We start from the raw sequence: 18655 nt of genomic DNA, 5'->3' as shown, positions 1-18655 counted from the left end.
CTTCTGTTCACTCACTCTAATGAACTGTCATCAGTTTGTAACATCTTTTGGTCACTCCCAATCTTGCCCTCATTTCATTGAGTAACTCTTTGCTTGGTTTTATGAGGCAATCAGAGTGACTGTTCAGTTTTTAATATAACCTTCACTGTCGTAAGTATCAACACAAAGAGTCCTTTAACTATTCTCCTTTGCAGGCTAAATTATCCTAGTTTTACCAATCTCTCCTTATATGAATTACAAACATTTTTCTACCCTCTTCATTGCCCTCTCTGGATCTTTTCAATCTCACCTATGTCCATCTTCAATTGAGGTATCTGAAACTGGGCACTGCACTCCAGAAAAGTCTGTAGCACCATTTGCTACCAAGCCTGATCCTCAGGGTGGGATAATCACCTATAATATGCCGAGTTCTACTAGCCAAATCCTCAGCAGGAGCAAATGGGCAACTTCAATGGAGCTGCACTGATTTACAGCAGCAGCAGATCTGGCCTTCAGGTTCTCCAAGCAGATATACAGATAGGTCATTCCACCTTCACTAAATATCTATCCAGTAGGGCTATGGCTTACTTTATACCACATGGATGTGCTTGAGCCCAGAGGGGCACAATCCTGCAAGGCCCTGGAAGTTGAGGCGCTCAGCACCTTGCAGAATTGTGCCAAAAGCGGGTCCACTGCACAAATACTAAGCACCTCTCCCTGTTTGCCAATTACAAATCTGAGGAGTAAATGGTTCCCAACCTTATTTACTTACCATACAGTAAAACACCATGGCACCAGCTCCTGTGTTTACAGTAGAAATGCAATGCAGTAAATTTTGTAGAATTTCTCTTTAAAACAAAAAAAGAATCTTGGGTCTGCAAGGTTTATATCATTAGGCACTGGATTATTTGGGGGAAGAAAAATCATTAGTTAGATCAGTTAAGTGGCCAAAGGGACCTGGAAGCATCCATGATTATTATGAAAGTAGGTCTCAGTCACAAGAGTAAAGTTTGTAGTAAAGTAGAGGAAACCAGGGAAGGATGATTAGTTGGTACAATCCTGAGAAATTCATCTCCAGGGCCCAAATCTTGCTTGCATCACTTACTTGAGTGAGTCCCATTGAAGTCACTGGGGTACTCGTGTTAAGTAAGGTAAACAGGATTTGGTCCTAAGAACCCAGTTAGCAAAATACTTAACCATATGCTTAACATTGAGCATCTGAATAGTCTCATCCGTACTGACATCAATGAGACTATCCACCTGCTCAACGTGAAGCATGTGCTTTAGTGTTTTGCTGATTCGGGCCTTTACACTAAGGGCTCATGCTGAATTTGTTTAAATTCCTGAACATTTCCTGATAGCATCAATTTTTGTAGATCATAATTACCTGCTGTTTTTTGAAGGTGGGTTGAAGTTTCTCGTCTGGTAACTTTTCTTTTTTAGCTTCCACTTTAACCTCTTTTTCTTCCCCCTTTTTATTTTTAAGATGAAAATGTCATTCTACGACAAGCCCTGTCCACTCCCATTTGCCAAAGCTGTGCTCACATACCCGTCTTGTGCTGCCGTGCCCACATCTCCGTGTGCAGCTGTGCTTGCTCTTCCCCTCGCAAGGGACTGTGCTCCCATACCCCCTCTGGACTTTTGCGCTTACTTCTCCCTCGCGTGCCACTGTTCACATATCCCAGCAGAGAGCGCCCCCAGCTGTGCTTGCTTCAAACAACATACATTTCTAGTCAGCGTTCTTCACACAGTGTTTCCCAGGTGCCCACATATCTCCTGTGTCGAATTGTGCTTTTCCATCCCTCGGACGTTATTGCTTTATGGCTTAAAGCAACAGGAAAAGGCAGCGGTAAATTGGGCAGAGATCTTGACATGCAAGGTTTTCCTTTGCAGGATCTCAGAGCCAGGGTGGGGAAGCGTAAGTGTGACATGCATTGCATTATTGATAAGTAGAAGCAAGAAGCTTTAGTAAAAAGGAAATCAAATATTGATGGAACAGAGTTAGTAGTTTAAACACAGGAACAGAATTGTGAGTAAATTCCAGTCCAATTTTTTTTTCTTGCATTACATTTCTCACAAACCACAGGCATCATCCGTTTGGTGCAAAATGTTTACTGTACCTGTTTTCTTAGGGAGACTGTTTGAGGATTTTCCTCTTGCACCTTCTTCTCTTTTACCTGTTTTTCTTCTATTTTCTTCTCTTTTACTTGTTTATCTTCTACTTTTTTGTCTTCAATTTTTTTCTCTTCTACCTTTTGTTTTGCCTTTAATTTCGCCTCTTCTAGCTTAGCCTTTTCTTCAGCTGCTCTCTTCTTCTCCTCTGCCTTAGCCCTCTCCCTTTCTTCTGCTGCTCTCTTCTTCTCCTCTGCCTTAGCCCTCTCCCTTTCTTCTGCCTTCTTCTTCTCCTCCTCTGCCTTAGCCCTCTCCCTTTCTTCAGCTGCTCTCTTCTTCTCCTCCTCTGCCTTAGCCCTCTCCCTTTCTTCAGCTGCTCTCTTCTTCTCCTCCTCTGCCTTTGCCCTCTCCCTTTCTTCAGCTGCTCTCTTCTTCTCCTCCTCTGCCTTTGCCCTCTCCCTTTCTTCAGCTGCTCTCTTCTTCTCCTCTGCCTGAATCCTCTCCCTCTCCTCTGCCTCAATCCTTTCTTTTTCCTGGGCTGCTCTTTTCTCTTCTGCTTCAATTCTCGCTCTTTCTTCTTCAGCTTTTTTTTGTTCCTCTGCTTTAACCCTCTCCCTCTCTTCTGCCTCAAGCCTTTCCCTTTCCTCCGTTCTCTTCTTTTCTTCCTCAGCCTTTTCCTCTTCTTCATTCCTAAGCGTCTCATGATCTAGAACTACAGTTAGATTTATGGCCCCCACTCCTGCCCTGGGCTCCCCTACCAGTAGGATACTCATATCATTCTCTGCTTTGTGTTCCTCTACATTGACATCTAGGGTTTTTACTTCTAATACCACCGGTCCCTCTTCTTTGTCTATTGTTTTCTTTTCTATTGTTACTTCTACCTGATTTTCCTCTAGGGTTCTCTGTTCTGGCTTTTCCTCCTGCACCTCCTCCTTATCTTTTTCTTCTTTCTTTTCTTCTTCTTCTTCATCTTGCCTCCAGTTGTTCCTCTGGTACGATGTAGTGACAGTTTCGGCTTCGTCAATCTCGTAACGTCCTCGGCGGGTTTCAATCTTTTCCTCTTTCCCCATGGTCTCATTTTCTTCCACATTGTTTATCTCTCTCCCGCTTGGTAGTGACAAGCCCTCGTCTGTGACTGTTGGGTCAAACTCCTTTTGACGGTCCAGGGCTTCCTGGAGACGCTTTTGGCGTCTTTCCTCCCTTCTTGCCAATCTCTCCAAGATTGCAGCATCATCTTCCCCTTCCCCTTGAGTGTTTGTTAGTGTTGTTGTAGAACGTTTGGTCTCCTCTTCTGCCACACTGTACAGAAGTGACAACTTTGCATTAATCAAGCACCATAACAAAGCATTTGCTTATTTATTTTCCAGAAATACAATACATTAACATTATCACATGGCTCTAGAATGGGATAGGTTAGATACTTTAAAGATTTATCAAAACAATGCCAGGGATAATTATGGAATTTCCGCCTTTTACAAATTTGGTGTTTCATAATAATGATGACTGAGAAAGCTTTTCCTCCATGCTCCTGAGTAGGGACTTGATCCCACACCTATTGAAGTCAATGGGAGACTTCCATTGACTTCAGTAGGCATTAGATTGGTCCCTGGAGCCTTGGAACAACTGAACAGAAACAGGAATATTTGGGTTTTGTTCTGTGGAAACCTTCATCTTGGCTTGATGTGTTCAATAAAGCTGCTAGCTCTTTCCCTTAACATGAAGTCTCATTAATTAAAAGCTCTTAATATAGGACCAAAGTCTGAGGTCCTTACTCAAGCAAAACACACAGGTATTTCAATGAGAACATCTCTACTAATGGGAAGGTGGCTGTTTCTTTCCAGTGATGGTATAAGGATCCATGGGACTAGAACCCAAGTCACCAGAGTCTGGGGCAGCTGACATTGCCACATTCTCACTAGGAAGCATACAGCACCCTATCCAAGGAACACTGTCTAGAGTGACATCACATTGTAGCACTCTGATTGGCCAAGCACACTATTTAACCCTGGAGGGTGCCCCAGGAAATTATCTTGGCAACAGCATGGACTTTTGGTCAGCTGTGACTTAGGAGAGCACCTTGCTTCCTGATCTCCAGTCTCTGACCCCAGCCTGAGCCTGACCTTAACTCTGCCTCCTGATTCCATTATGGTACTACCTCTGGTCTCCGACCCCAGCCTGACTCTGACTCTTGCTTACTAATCCCAGCTCTAGCGATTACTCTGATCCCTGCTCACCCACTCCACCTCATGGCCATCCTTGGCTGGTGGCCACGAGCCCAGCTATGACAGCTAGGCATGCCCACCTATGCCTCAGTTCTGTACAAATGGCCTGTGCTGAGGCTGCCTGCAAGTGAGGGAGCAATTAGTGAAAAATGCAATTGTGATATATACACTGGTCCACCAGGAAGTGGATTGAATCCACCAACCTAATTTCATACATGCCATTGACTAGCCATCAGTACCAGTACTGGATTCCATTGCCAGTCCCCCGAGAGAGCTAGGCTTCTTCAAACCTCTGTGGTATTGTTCTTCTTCTATATTCATTTTTTCCCTTTCCAGATGTTTTTGCTTTGCACAGGAAAACGGTGAGCATCCATGAACAAGAACAACTCTTTTTTCCCAACTTTCCCCTGCTCAGCAAGGAGGGTTCTATCTACCAGGCATGGGAGCTAGTGGAGGTGAATTTCAGCTTGAAGTCTGGATTTGACCTATGAGCTTGATGCAATAATAAATATTACTGATCCCTGAAAAGGTTATGAACAAATATCTTATTATAATTGTAGGTTTGCTGGGATTTTATTTATTTACAAAGATATATTCTAATGATAGAAATACTTAAGGCCCAATTCTTCCACCTTTACTCACCATGAGTAGTACCTTCACCTCCAAGCAGTTCCTTTGATACCAGTGGGACTTCCCACAGAGTAAGGTCTTATTCAAAGTAAGATTGGCAGAATCTAGATCTTAATTTCTAAAACTTGAAGTATATGCTCTAAATATATCCGTTCCCTGGACTGAAAACTCTGCCAATTCATCTATACACAACCAACGGAGTAGAAGCTTACCTGTTCTGGGCATTAACTTCTGATTTCTCTGTCACTTGTCCTGTTAGATCATCATCTTCCTTTTGCCGCAGCCTCTCCTGTCGAGCCCGTCGACGGCGTTCTCTGGCGGCTTCTTCCTCATCATCATCATTTCTTTGATAGGCTAGTCTGCAAGGCATCATTTAAAAGGGGTTAATAAAGATAAGACCATATATATTCATATGTTTTATGAAGGATTTGTGCAATCCAAAATACGCCTTCAGTGGTGCTGGGTATGTGATTTAAAGGGACATTGTCAAATACAGAAGTTTATGCCAAATTTTTACTTTGCTTTTTCATTTAGTGCTCTCTTTGACATTACAGCTCCAGATCAGACCACCATGGTGTAGACACAAGGCTGAAAGCCCAGCGTGACCATCTCCCCTAGAAGATTACTACAATGGAATTCATCTTGACTGAAAGGGAAGCAAGATATAAGCCTCTCATTTAGAATGCTAAAGTAAGTGAAGTAATTTGACTGCCTGCAAGGATCTGGAAGGATCTTTTCTCCTACGTCTATCTCTGCAAAACAGGCTGTGAAAATGAGTGGGTGGAGGAAGGGATGCCTTCTTCAGAAACATTATGTATTAGGCACTGCTGGAAGCAGAATACCTTCCTTGATTAAACCAGTGGCCTAATCTGGTTTGGCATATGTTAGCTTCCTACCAGTCTTACTCTTTGTGAAAGCATAGCAGCAGTGCAAGCTTCTCCCCATGTCCCTCTCACCAACACTATGCCTCACCAAAGGCTTGTCGTTCTCCTCTGGATGCTCTGTAATTTGTCCACATCCTTCCTAAAGTGTGGCACCCAGAACTGGACAAAATACTGCAGTTAAGGCCTCATCAGAGCCAAGCAGAGTGACACAGTGACTTCCTGGGTCCCCCATACGACACTCCTGTTGTTACACACCAGCATGATATTAGCCTTTTTTGCAACTGCATCACATTGTTGACTCACATTCAATTTGTCATCTACTCTAACCCCCAGATCCTTTTCAGCAGTACAGCCACCTTGCCAGTTATTTCCCATTTCGTAGTTGTGGATTTGATTTTTTTTCCTATGTGAAACACTTTGCTTGTTTAGTCTAGCGAATAGAAGGCTAAGGAGAGTAACGATAAGTCTTAAAATATGTGAAGGGCTGTTATAAAGAGGATGATGATCAATTGTTCTCCATGTCCACTGAGGGTAGGACAAGAAATAAATTGCTACGTTTACAGCAAGGGAGATTTAAGATAGCTATTAGGAAACCCTTTCTAACTATAAGGGGGTTAAGCACTAGAATAGGCTCCCAAAGGAGGTTGTGGAATCCCTGTCACTGGAGGATTTTAAGAACAGGTTAGACAAAATACCTGTCAGGGATGGTCTAGGTATATTTGGTCCTACCCCAGCACAGGGGCCTGACTAGATGACCTCTTCAGGTCCCTTCCAGCCCTACATTTCTATGATTCAATGATTCATGCCCTGCTCCCCACAAGAACTTTTAAACTTCTCCTTTTCATTAAAAGTCCTCATCACAGAAAGTGAAGGGTGTCAGCAGAGTGGCCACAAATCATGGCAAGGTTGGGAAGAGAGTTCAAAGCAGAAGAGAAGGGGCAGAGAAGACAGAAAAAAAAGCCACTGTCATTTGCCATTAATTTAAAGGGATACCAACTATTAATTTAGTTCTAAAATGGAAAGTAAGTGAAAGCAATAACAAACTAATGGGGTCTTAACTATGTTCCTGGAGGCAGACTCTCCCTGAGATACAAATGCACTGAATAAACTGATTGCAGAAGGACCACTTAACAATGAAAGACTCTGGCTGCATGGAGCCTTACTTCTTTTTAGTCCTGTCAGAACTCCAGCTGTGAGAGCCATCTATTGTGCTCTGACAATACTTTGGGTACGTCTAGACTACCAGCTGTATCGGCGGGTAGCGATCGATTTCTTGGGCATCGATGTATCGCGTCTCATCTAGATGCGATATATCGATCCCTGAAAGCGCTCCCGTAGACTCCGGAACTCCACCAGCGCCAACGGCGGTAGCAGAGTCGACAGGGGGAGCCACGGATGTTGAGCCCGTGCCATGAGGATGAGAGGTAAATCGATCTAAGATATTTCGACTTCAGCTACGCTATTCACATAGCTGAAGTTGCGTATCTTAGATCGATCCTCCCCCCCCCCAGTGTAGACCAGCCCTTTGACAAAGGAGCTCTGTGTTTAACCTCTGGGCAATGAGGATGGGTGAGTCAGTTTCCACCACACATGGTTAGTGTGATGTCTAAACCACGACCTAAAAGATGATGAAGTTGTTTACTCCTCCCTCTATGCACAAACAGAAGGCTCACACACAGCAAAGTGAAGAAACCCCCGTGTGCCTTTTTTGAAACTCACCATCTGCCCAAAAATTAAAAAGGAAACCAAAATATCCTTAACCTGCTACATATGTCAGATGAGGGCAAAACTTATGTTTCCTGTTCTTGGGCCCCTATAATACAAATAATGAGTAAAAAAACCCCAAAACCTAGTAATATCCCTCAAAGTGGTAGTAACTTCTAAGTGCACCTATTGTATATTTTATACCAAATAGCTTGCCTACAGTATATAGGTACGTGCACGAAAACAATGCAACTATCAGCTATCAGACACTACACGCAAAGATTAACTTTTATGTTGGTATGTGTGTGAATTCAATACTTTTCCTCAATGTTTGATTAGTAGATGCAATAGCAATAATTGCTAATAGTATCTTAGTTTTCTGTAGCATATTTTATCCAGAAATGTCCCAAATTACTTTCTAGGCTGTCTCTCTATGGGCTGCTTCACTCATCTCAGAAATGCAACTATTTCTGGAATAAAACATGGCAGCCCTTACAAACCAGTCACACTGCGCAACAGTTAAAATAGGAGGAAAAATTCCTCCAGTTGAAAATGCAGGAGGGAATAGCTAGGCACAATATAATTAGCAACCTTGGTGTTAAGAAAATTGCTCCGGAATCCTTTATGGGATAGATTTTCAATTTGGATGCTCAACTCCCATTGACCTTCAAAGAGAGTTAGGCAATAGGAAAATCAATGGGAGTAAGGCATCTAAGTGCCATTTGTGCGCTTGACAATCTATTCCTCTGACTACAAAGCTCCTTCTCCCACTCCTGCCTCTCACGTCTTTTTCCACACTGTCCTGTATTCATGAAATGCCGTCCACATTCAGCCATAGGTGCTGGAAGTAGTGGTGCTGTTGCACCCCCAAGCTTGAAGTGGTTTCCATCATATACAGGGTTTACAGTTTGGCTCAATGGCTCTCAGCAGCCCCACTATACAAATTGTTCCAGTGCCCCTGTATTCAATTCACAAATACTACCAACCTTGCCTCAGTCAAATCCCTCCTAAAATCTTTCTTCCTCCCTGATACCTGAAGAAGCAACTAAGGGTATGTCTATACTGCAATGTAAGCCCAGGGTTAGTGGGACTTCTGTCAGCTGACTCATGTTAGGGAACCCTGGGTTTGTGTGTCTACACTGTATTTTAACTCTATGCTAAGACTTTTCTAACTTATGCTTGAACCTAGGGCTCTGGCGTCCACACTACAAGGCACAGACCCAAGTCAAAGTAACCATATCCCAGAGTCCCTAGTACCCCCTCCCTGAAATGTGGCCGTTTTAGCCCTAGGATTGTGGTGCACTGTGGGACAACTTTACTGCCCACCTTGCACATTACCAGGAAGCAGCTCGCTTTACAAAAGGTTTGATTGGTTCGTTCTCCATTGCAAACTCAGGAGACTCTCTGATAGTGTGCTTGCAGATCGGTGATCAGAAGAGAAACGGACAACGCTGACGTGAGCTGCTGCAGTTGGCAAAGGGGTGTGTGTTTGTGGCTTCTGTTTTCAATAGAGTGGATTGCAGATTGTTGGGATAGAGAGGACTAAAGAAGTCGTCCCATGGAATTGTGGGATACTTCTGGCTGATTCCGAGTCAAGTGAGCCTATGTCCAGACTGCAAAGCAATAGGGCTTGGACCCTGGGTCCCGGCTTATCTCAAGCTTAGCCCCTCCAGCCCTGCAGAGTCATGGGACCCTAGGTGTGAGCCCTGGGTTAGCACAATTGCAGTGTAGGTGCAAGGGAGCTTAGCTTGAGCCTGGCCTCAAGCCTGGGCTTACGCTGCAGTGTAGACATATCCTTAGTTTATTATTAAAAGTAAATAAACATCTCCAGCGGAACCACCATTACATGCACCCACTACACATGAGTAACTACGTGCTCACTGATGTGATGTGACAGCAGTAACCTGTGTCCTTCATCACTCTTTCTCCCCCCTGTTTTTTCCTCTCACTAGTTGCATCACATCTAAAATTAGACTAGAAGTTCTTTAGGGCGAAAACCCTGTCTTTGCATTTATGCTGTCCATCATCTAGCACACTTTTAATGCAAATAGTAAATAACAAAATAAAGAAGCCCAGACCTCAGTTCTACATATCTGAGAGAGTGCTATTTGATAACCATAATGACCTTTGTTACTTCTCTTTAATCCACCCTTGGGGAGCTGTTTTGATATGCTGAATCCACGCAAACCGCACTTAACCAACCTTACATCCATTTGTCACGTTTTGCATACGTGTTTCTTTCCAGGTAAGTCTCTGTATTCCGTTAGCTACTCTGCTATATTAAGCAGTGAGAAACAGCTTGCACTCAACAGGTCCTCCACACTTTCTGACACCTGATACATCTTATTAAACATTCAGATGAAAGGAAGATGGCTGGAAACTGCCTCCTGCCTCTCTCCCAAAGATGACGCGCTCTTTATCCAAGTGATGATAGGAAAAGAACAGAGAGTTGGCTGCTTCTTTGATTACACTCTCTATGCTTATGACATGGAAAATAAATTGTAATCTGTGATCATTCAGCTGTGTCAAAGTCCTGAAGTGTGTTAACACAGCTCTCTTGTTAATCATTAGTAATAAGACCTTATTACTATTATAATACCTTATTACAGTGCATGTGAAATACTGGAAACCAAAAATTCCATTTGCCCCACAGGACATTTCCTACTCTGCAATGTGGATTTTATTAATTAACACTGAGTTCCTGCAAAAACAGACATTTGTCCCTGCAGAAGAGGTGGAATAATTTTTAAACCTCCAGGGGTGAAATCCTGGCCCCATTGAAGTCAAGGGCAAAACTCCCATTGACTTCAAAAGAGCCAAGATGTCACCATAGGCCTTTCTGTGACAGATTTGTGACTAGAGCTGTGTGTGAAACTCGTGGTTTTGGTTATACAGGCTCACACAAACTTTCTCAGGTTTTGTTTCATAAAGATTTTGCACCCTCTGTGTTTTATTTTGAGTTTGGGATTTGAATAAAGCTAAAATACTGAATGGGAATCTCAGCCAAGGTTAGAATGCTTTTGTGCCATAACCATTCAGTACCATCAAGCTTCAGTTGGTTTCCACTTGGAACCACAAATCAGCTCAAACCTCAAAACTCATCCCAGGCTTTCTGGTTTAGAGTTTCTTTAAAAAATGTTGCCTAGCTCTCATGTTAAATACAAGTAATACTAATAATATATCTATATTATGGTAGCACTGGAATGTCCCAATCAAAATGGGAGGCCCACTGTGGCAGGCATTGTACAAACACATAGGAAGAACTTACGGTCTTATTTAATACAAGGTACAATTAAAGAATAGGAGGGAATGTGGGGAATTCATCAGGGAATGGAAGGGGAGGCAGAAGAAGGTTGCGATGAAAACGTGTAGTTCCATTGATTAGTTATAAGCTGAAGCTGATGGTTCTAAATCCTTAGAATCATAGAATATCAGGGTTGGAAGGGATCTCAAGAGATCATCTGGTCCAACCCCCTGCTCAAAGCAGGACCAATCCCTAAATGGCCCCCTCAAGGATTGGACTCACAACCCTGAGTTTAGCAGGCCAATGCTCAAACCACTGAGCTATCCCTCCCCCACTACAGGGTTATAATTTAAACTATATTAATAAATATCAGCAATCGCCTAACCCAACTTGTCGTGAACCTCATCAAGTGGTTGGCAAAAGCTGGAAAATAGGTATCTTAACTGTGGAGATTGCCAAGGAATCCAGATGTGACAGGGAAGTGACTAACTTAAGCTGGTCTCACCACTCCACTAGAGAGGGGAAACTGAGAATGAAAGCGATACCTGTGGGTCTGAGCAGAGATTCTGGCTGCAGGAAGTCAGAGGGGTACAAACAATTTCAAAACAAATCTCACACCCCCAAGGTTTCTGGATTTTTGTAAATGGTCCAGCTTCCCTCCCCACAGCATGTCCCCCATATACTATTAAGCCTTTTTCTCCTCCTTGAAAATACCGCCACAGGTGGAAATAGCATGCTCATTCTACCAACCACATTGAACCAGCTGCACAAACATGCACGACTGTAGGCTTAATAAAATTCTATTGCACACGTCCAGTAAGCTATTTTCAAATGGCTATAATTTTGTTATCTTGAAGCGTTTTATAGTTTGGGTCCTGCACATCTTGGAGACTGCTTACTCTCTGCGTGTTCCAGCAGGGGAAATGAGATCAGATCGTGTATACATCCAAGTACTGTACTGGTATGTGTGCTATCTGCATAGCTTATTTCTAAGGCATGAAGAACATTAGTATCTAAACACCAAGACAGTGGATCAGTAGATCTGTATGGCTCGAGGCTGGTGCCAGAGGAGGGACTTCAGTAGAAGACCTTTGACACCAGCCTTCGCTCACAAACTTGGTCCATCAGAGCTGAGTTAGTTAGCTTTTAGTGCTCATTGAAAGGCCTGTCTGTTTACTCAGGCTCTTCCTGAGGGGATGGGTGGAGTGAGGATGGACTCTGTTATTATACAGGTTGGGGAGTTCCCTTTGTGGTGTTGTTACGGTTGCCAACAGTCCCTTGTTACAGGGGACACCCCTTATTTTATCATCTCTGTACAACAAGATCAGGAGTTGCTGAATGCTGCAAAAAGTAGCAAGAAATATGCCTGGTGACTGTAGTTGAGGGTGGCTTACTTAATGCTTACTAATAAGAATAATTAATAATATCTGGAGAAGGGGTGGGGAGGGAATGTTAAGAAAAAAGTCCTTTATTTTTGAAATACAACCTTGGCAACCCTAGTTATTGTTGATATTCTGTCAATTTATAGATACTACTGCATATGTTTTTAATGTTTTATTGTGCATATACTTTGTATTGTGACAGACACACATAAAAACTATGAGTATAAACAAATGCAATCAATTTTTTTCTAAATCTAGCCAAGACACAAGTTGCCAGTGAGAGTTACATTTATGTCAAGTTTCATGTTTCAAACTTCAGCTGTTTTGCTCATGCCTGACTGATAAAAGTGTGGTTACATTATTTTTATTACTGGAATAATTCTATTTTTTCCTCTTACTCCATCATACTCAAAAAGTTGCAGGGATTCTGCTCAAACTTGTTAAAAAAAAAGATTCACCTTTGTGTATGGACCTAGCATAGGAATGTTTATGTTTCAGAGAGACATGCGTCAGTGAAAGCAGGACGTTATAGTGGAAACTCAGAATCATGATTATAGTGATCCTGGCTTAGCCATCACAATTATCTGTATGTGCATTAATTTTAATACTTAATAATAAGATCTTTCTGTCTCGTGCTTTTGAATTTGACTCACAGGATTTTGTTTCTCACATCTGATTTAGCAGAGAAAATAATAAAAAGAACCACTGGAGGGCCATTAAAGTCAGACAAATTAAAATGAGAAACAAGGCACAAATTTTGAACAGTGAACTTGATTAACCATTGGAACAAACTACCAAGGAAAGTCGTGGATTCTCCATCCCTTGCTGTCTTCATATCAAGGCTGGATGCCTTTCCTGAATTTTTGGGCTCATATTATGCCCTGCGATATACAGGAGGTCAAACTAGATGAACTACCTTCTTGACTTAAAAACTATGAATCTCCTGCCATTAACCTGCATTTGCCTTTTTGTTTCTTCAATACCCCCGCTATTTCTCACGTATTTTTGGTCTTTTTGTCAACAGATTCTTAGCTATTTCGAAGATCTTCCTAGAGTACATATTCTGGGTGGGCTAACTGCATACGCATTGCATCAGTGCAGCTCTCCAGGGGCAATGAAAAGCATGGCAGACCTTTACATACGGTGGTCTCACCTGTGTCTTCTACACAACTGCAGCTTTTCTAATTTCTGATGTCCTTATTCACTTTGTGTAGCCTCACTGATTTTAAAGGCATGATTTTCATTAAGGAGAGATATTTATTCAATATGAGTAAGGGAATCAGAATCTGGCCCTAAGTATTTTTCTTAGTCTTTGCATCCTCAATATCCTGCTTTTCGTTATGATTCCTATTTTTGCTGATTTTAGGCATCAGTATGAAACACTGGCAATGTTAAATAGGGTCTACTACCGCAATAAATGAAAGCTCGTACTAAGCCAGATGCTCCACTCTTTATATCAGTTGAGGATCTGGCCCCTTGCATTTTTCTGTGAGAGAAAAGATAAGTATGGGAAAGAAATTTTCTGTCTGACAGATCAGCTTGTATCTTTCATTCTTTGAGGTTTGTTCCCCTTTGATGTGGTGGAGCATTAAACCCTTGCTCTTAACTAAGGAAAGAACAGATTCATTCATCCGTTTTAGGGAATCGGCAAAGAGTGAAAGCAGAATGTTTCACATTTTGGCATAAGGTATAAAAAAGTGATGAGCAAACCAATGATCACAGGGAGAAATGATTCCATATTAAAGAGAATGTTACTTTGTGGATACCTAGTCATTCCTGCCTAGTAGCAGGAGAAAAGCAAAAGGAGGAACATGTTTGTAGGAAAGCATTGTATATTCAGAACTGTGCTTAAGCCCCTGGGATAGATCCTGCCTTCCAAAATCAGAGGCCTCTATTGAAATGTGGGCCTCAGTTTTTCCCAATAATTTGGTATATCCAGCACCCTATTCACCCACCACAGTTCCCTGGTTCATGATGACACTATTGTTTTGTTTTTAGATCCAGGTCATAAAACCCAGACCTTGCAGCTGAAGCCAGCGTATCATATCACCGCCTTATTGTGTACAAAGGCAAAATGACTCATGCATGCCCCTGTTGTTTTTTCATGGCAGAAAACTGATGATCTGTTTCACAATGTGAAATGCAAGCAGATTCTCTGACCACATCCAAATAGCTCTGGAAACTGCCTCTGAGTACCTCAGCACAAATTGCATGCAGGGCTGTAAACATGAAGGGTAAAAACCTTCAGCTACTGAAATAATGTCAAATTTGCCTCCAACATATATTATATGCAGATAAAAGGGTTTGTTGGAAGAGTCCCAGTAAAGTTTGTAATTCTCTCAACATGTGGAGTCCATAATGGTTTGCAGTTTCACTTCATCCACAATAGATGAGCAGTGTACTGTATTAAACCTGTTTTAATTCAGAGGCTTTAAGACAAAGAAACAACAGTAACCGAGAAGAAAACAATAATTAGCAACGTTTCGTATGGGCTTTGAACCACTGAATGTTAGTCTATGACTGCTTTCCTTAAAGCTTAGTGGAATTCACCCAGAAATCAGCTTCTCCTACATATGGGCCATTCAAAGAAGTGCACATAACAAGATAACAATCTCAAAAGGAAGACAGTAAAAATTAATCTCTGCATCTGCACGTGCCATTGTGATCATTGCTGTATTTGTTGCTACTGTAGCAAATTGCTTTCTATTCTATACGACCACCTCTACTTTTTAGTGGTTTATTACAAATGTCATTTTCCAAACCACCATAGGCCAAATCCTTACTCAGTCCTTTTCAGGCAACATGACCATTGAAAATAATGGGCTTTTTTAGCCTGAGTAAGACATGACATCAGGATCTGCTTCAGAATATTACCCACAATTGCTACAAGCCAAATCGCGAACTTTCCTCTCACTGCGGGTATGTGCAATGGGGCACTGAATCAGGCTGGGGTTTCTAGGCTTGACTGTACCACAAATAAATAATAAATGAAGCTGTAACTCACTTTTTACTGATTTCTTAATCAGCCTAAACTCCAAGTGAAATCACCGGGAGGTTTGCTTGAGTAAGGAAGACTGAATGAAAAAGCAAGCAAAGATTTCAGGATTCCGCCTGTATTTTTGTAATTTAAGAAAAGATTCCTTGAGCTTTATATTTTTATGAAATAGTAGATTGGGAGTGTGAAACTTGCATTTCCTTAGAGAGACTTTTACACTGATACAAATGCCATGTGTAATATACTTAATACTAATTTACCTTGCCACTGTTGCTAATTATCAGAAATATTTAAGGCTGAAAAAAAGTTTTTGTTGGTACAAGCCTATTTTCAGAACCCTCCAGTCAACCACAATGCTGAGTTCAGCAGAGGTGCAATCACATAAGAAAATGGGGATTGGAGTGAAAGCACATGATGAGTTCTGCAGCCTTACTGAGGGGAAACTCAATGGGATAGTAACAAATTAGAGGGCATGTGCCCATTTTTCACCCTCAGTCAGCATTTGTACTCATGAAATTCTGGAAATTTCCATTAAAACAGACTGCAGGATCACACACAGGGTTGTTCCTCCACTACAGCTGGAGCAGAAAGTGAAACAGGATTGTGACTAGGAAGCAGAGCCCAGATCCACATTCAGGAGACTAAATCTGGGTTTAAGGTATCTAAATCCCAGTTTTGGCTCCACTGTGAGCCACAAAACTCCCACTGAATGCTGTAGGCACCTAAACTTACTCAGTGCCTAAATTTTCAGGATAAAAGTTCCCTCTGTGCCTAAGTTTCTGCCTCTAGGGATGCACATTGCTGCCTCCCTCCTGCCTAACCTCCAGCAATAAACCATGAGAAGATAGGCGTTCAGCTGCCTAAATCATGTTCAGGGCCCAATCCAGTAGGGGTGCTCAAAGGCCACCTAGCAGGACGCATCCAAATTCAAAATCTTGCAGGAGGTGGAGGTGTGCCCATATTATAATTTTAGTCCAGTGACTACAGCACTCACCTGTTTGTGAAGACCCAGGTTCAATTCTTCCCTCTGCCTGGGGGTGGGTGGGGAGAAAGGACTTGAACAGGGATCTCCCACTGCTCAGGAAGGTACTTTAACTACTGAACTAAAAGTAACAAGTTGGGCACCACCAGCACCTGCTGCCATTTTGTGTGGGGTGATGCAGGGGCCTGACTCATTCCCACAAATAATGCCTTAGGTGCCCAAGCTGCCTGACTCTAGGTGGCAGGTTCCCATTATGGATCACTGGATCTGGTGGATCACTAAGTAGAAATAGACACCTGCTTGCAGGACTTAGGTGCCTATCTCCCTGAGAAGGCCATGACTTAGTGTACACCCCTGTTGTCAGCATCTCCCATTGGCTAGTTTAGATGGCTCCCCACCTAGAGCAGTGGTTCTCAAAGCCGGTCCGCTGCTTGTTCAGGGAAAGCCCATGGCGGGCCGGGCTGGCTTGTTTACCTGCCACGTCCGCAGGTTCGGCTGATGGCGGCTCCCACCGGCCGCGGTTCGCCACTCCAGGTCAACGGGGGCTGCGGGAAGTGGCATGGGACGAGGGACGTGCTGTCTGTCCTTCCCGCAGCCCCCATTGGCCTGGAGCGGCAAACCGGGGCCAGCAGGAGCCGCAATCGGCCGAACCTGCAGATGCTGCAGGTAAACAAACCGGCCCGGCTTTCCCTGAACAAGCGGCGGACCGGCTTTGAGAACCACTGGCCTAGAGTACTGGCTTTTGTGGATCACATTCTAAAACACGTATCTCTCCCCATTCACTGTATAGCGGCCAAGGCACCTAACTCAGGCTTTGTGGATCACAGCGTGTTCCTCTATTTTCTAGGAGCCTAAAAGTTAGGGACCATGATGCTCAGAGTTGCAACACCTCAGTCCCTCTGTGGATCAAGCTCCTATTGAAACACAAGTGTCTAAGCTTACAATTACTGACCAACTGAACTGATTTCGGTACAAATATTCTGTTCTCATCGAGTCTTTTCTGATAGCCAAGGCTTTCTTTGAATACAAGCAAGGAGAAGAATTACATTGAATTAAGCCATCCCATCTGCAGCCCAGACACATTAAGCTGTGATCCTATCAGAGCTCACATACTAAGCAGGATTGGGTCTGCTCAGCGCTGTATTTGAGAAGAAGTGCAGCACAGACAGCTTTCCTGGTAATTCAGTAGGTGGAGTTTTTTCCTGTAACTTACCCACCAAGATGTCAGAAGAAGATACAAGTTATATAAGATATAAACAGTCTTCATCCTACTACAATTATACCTTAGACTTTTTTACACCTGGTAGTAGCATGTAAACAGGCCTGAGGGATTGTACAGAGGTGTCTTTACTAGACCTTTTACAAAACAGCTATGTCACTGTACCTACCTCTGGCTCAACTCTGCTGACAGTAGCCGTGGCAGCAGATGTAATGCACACAGGGTTCCAGGTGACCCTTAGAATGTTAAGCACCAAGTCCTGTAACTCTGCCCAGAGCAGCACTTATAGTTGTAGTGCACAAAGCACAAGTTTCCTCCAGCACATGTGGGAGCTACCTCTATGGCAACAGCAATGAGAAATGTAAGCAAAGCTTCAACAGAGTAGGCTAGGCCTAGGTGGTAGAGTGGGACTGTAACGGGAATGAGCCTAAACCACTTTATGCTTCATATCTGAATTTGGGCCTGTAATTGCAGTCATTTTTTTTTTTTCAGATAATGTGGTCTAAATTTATTTTTATTTCTAGTGTTAATAATAAGAATAATAAAAAATTCGGATGCACCCATCCAAATTAGCATACAGGAAAGAAGCTAGGATCCAGGAAATGCAAAAGCTGAGTGCTTATAAATTTAAATGTATCTCTCTGAGCTGGAAACCAAGTCACTGGCCTCTCAACTTCATCTCTTCCGCCACTTTTCATCCTGGTTTCCTATTTGGAAGGCTTTTCTGTGCACATGTAAGTCTGACAGTGCTGCACTAGGAAACAGAGAGCTTTCTTAACACACCAATACTTGCATTTCATTTCCCTTGTGAAAATATTAATAGAACTGATGTAATATGCAAGTGCAGCATGTTCAATATAGATCACGCACACAGAAAGCTTTGTCAATTTTGAGTTAAGGTTGCTCAAGTGAATTTCTTATCAACACATGCACTAAAAACAAGGAAATCACCCAGTTAAGACAATGTTAACATCCAGACCAACCTCAATCATATGTTCACCACCCACACATCACAACACCCAAATGCCCTCATAGACTCCTCAGCTGCAAAACAAACTTACAACATATAGCCATCCATCATGCATGCAGGCAGCCGGGGCGGACGTGACATTTCAGCCAAATGTTGCCTTAGAAAACTGTGAGGTTGCAAAAGTTGTGAATTTTAATAAAAAAAATAATAATTTCCCAGTGTTTTGATTGGCTTTGAGCACCTGAAACTTGAAGTGAAGAATGCCACCATAAGTGATCAAAAAAGCAGAGGAATTGTGTAGAATATACGTACTCAAACTGCATTTTGTTCAG

General features: G+C 42.6%; 1 protein-coding gene across 6 annotated transcripts in view; it reads right to left on the bottom strand.

Moving 5' to 3' along the window:
- CALD1 (caldesmon 1) overlaps positions 1-18655 on the bottom strand; it is a 238792-nt gene that overhangs the window by 30112 nt on the left and 190025 nt on the right. For 4 of the 6 annotated variants that reach the window (XM_044992183.1, XM_044992198.1, XM_044992191.1 and 1 more), the window contains 3 exons: positions 5156-5302; positions 2100-3390; positions 1367-1450 (listed from right to left, as the gene is read on the bottom strand). In XM_044992183.1, coding sequence (XP_044848118.1) covers positions 1367-1450; positions 2100-3390; positions 5156-5302 — 1522 coding nt within the window. The remainder of the gene's footprint in view (positions 1-1366; positions 1451-2099; positions 3391-5155; positions 5303-18655) is intronic. The other 2 variants (XM_044992216.1, XM_044992223.1) reach the window with 1 other exon arrangement.

The sequence above is a fragment of the Mauremys mutica genome, chromosome 1 (assembly GCF_020497125.1).
Source record: "Mauremys mutica isolate MM-2020 ecotype Southern chromosome 1, ASM2049712v1, whole genome shotgun sequence".
Classification (NCBI taxonomy): domain Eukaryota; kingdom Metazoa; phylum Chordata; order Testudines; family Geoemydidae; genus Mauremys; species Mauremys mutica.
The sequence above is the reverse complement of the archived record's forward strand: the minus strand, read 5'-3'. Positions and strand labels throughout refer to the sequence as shown.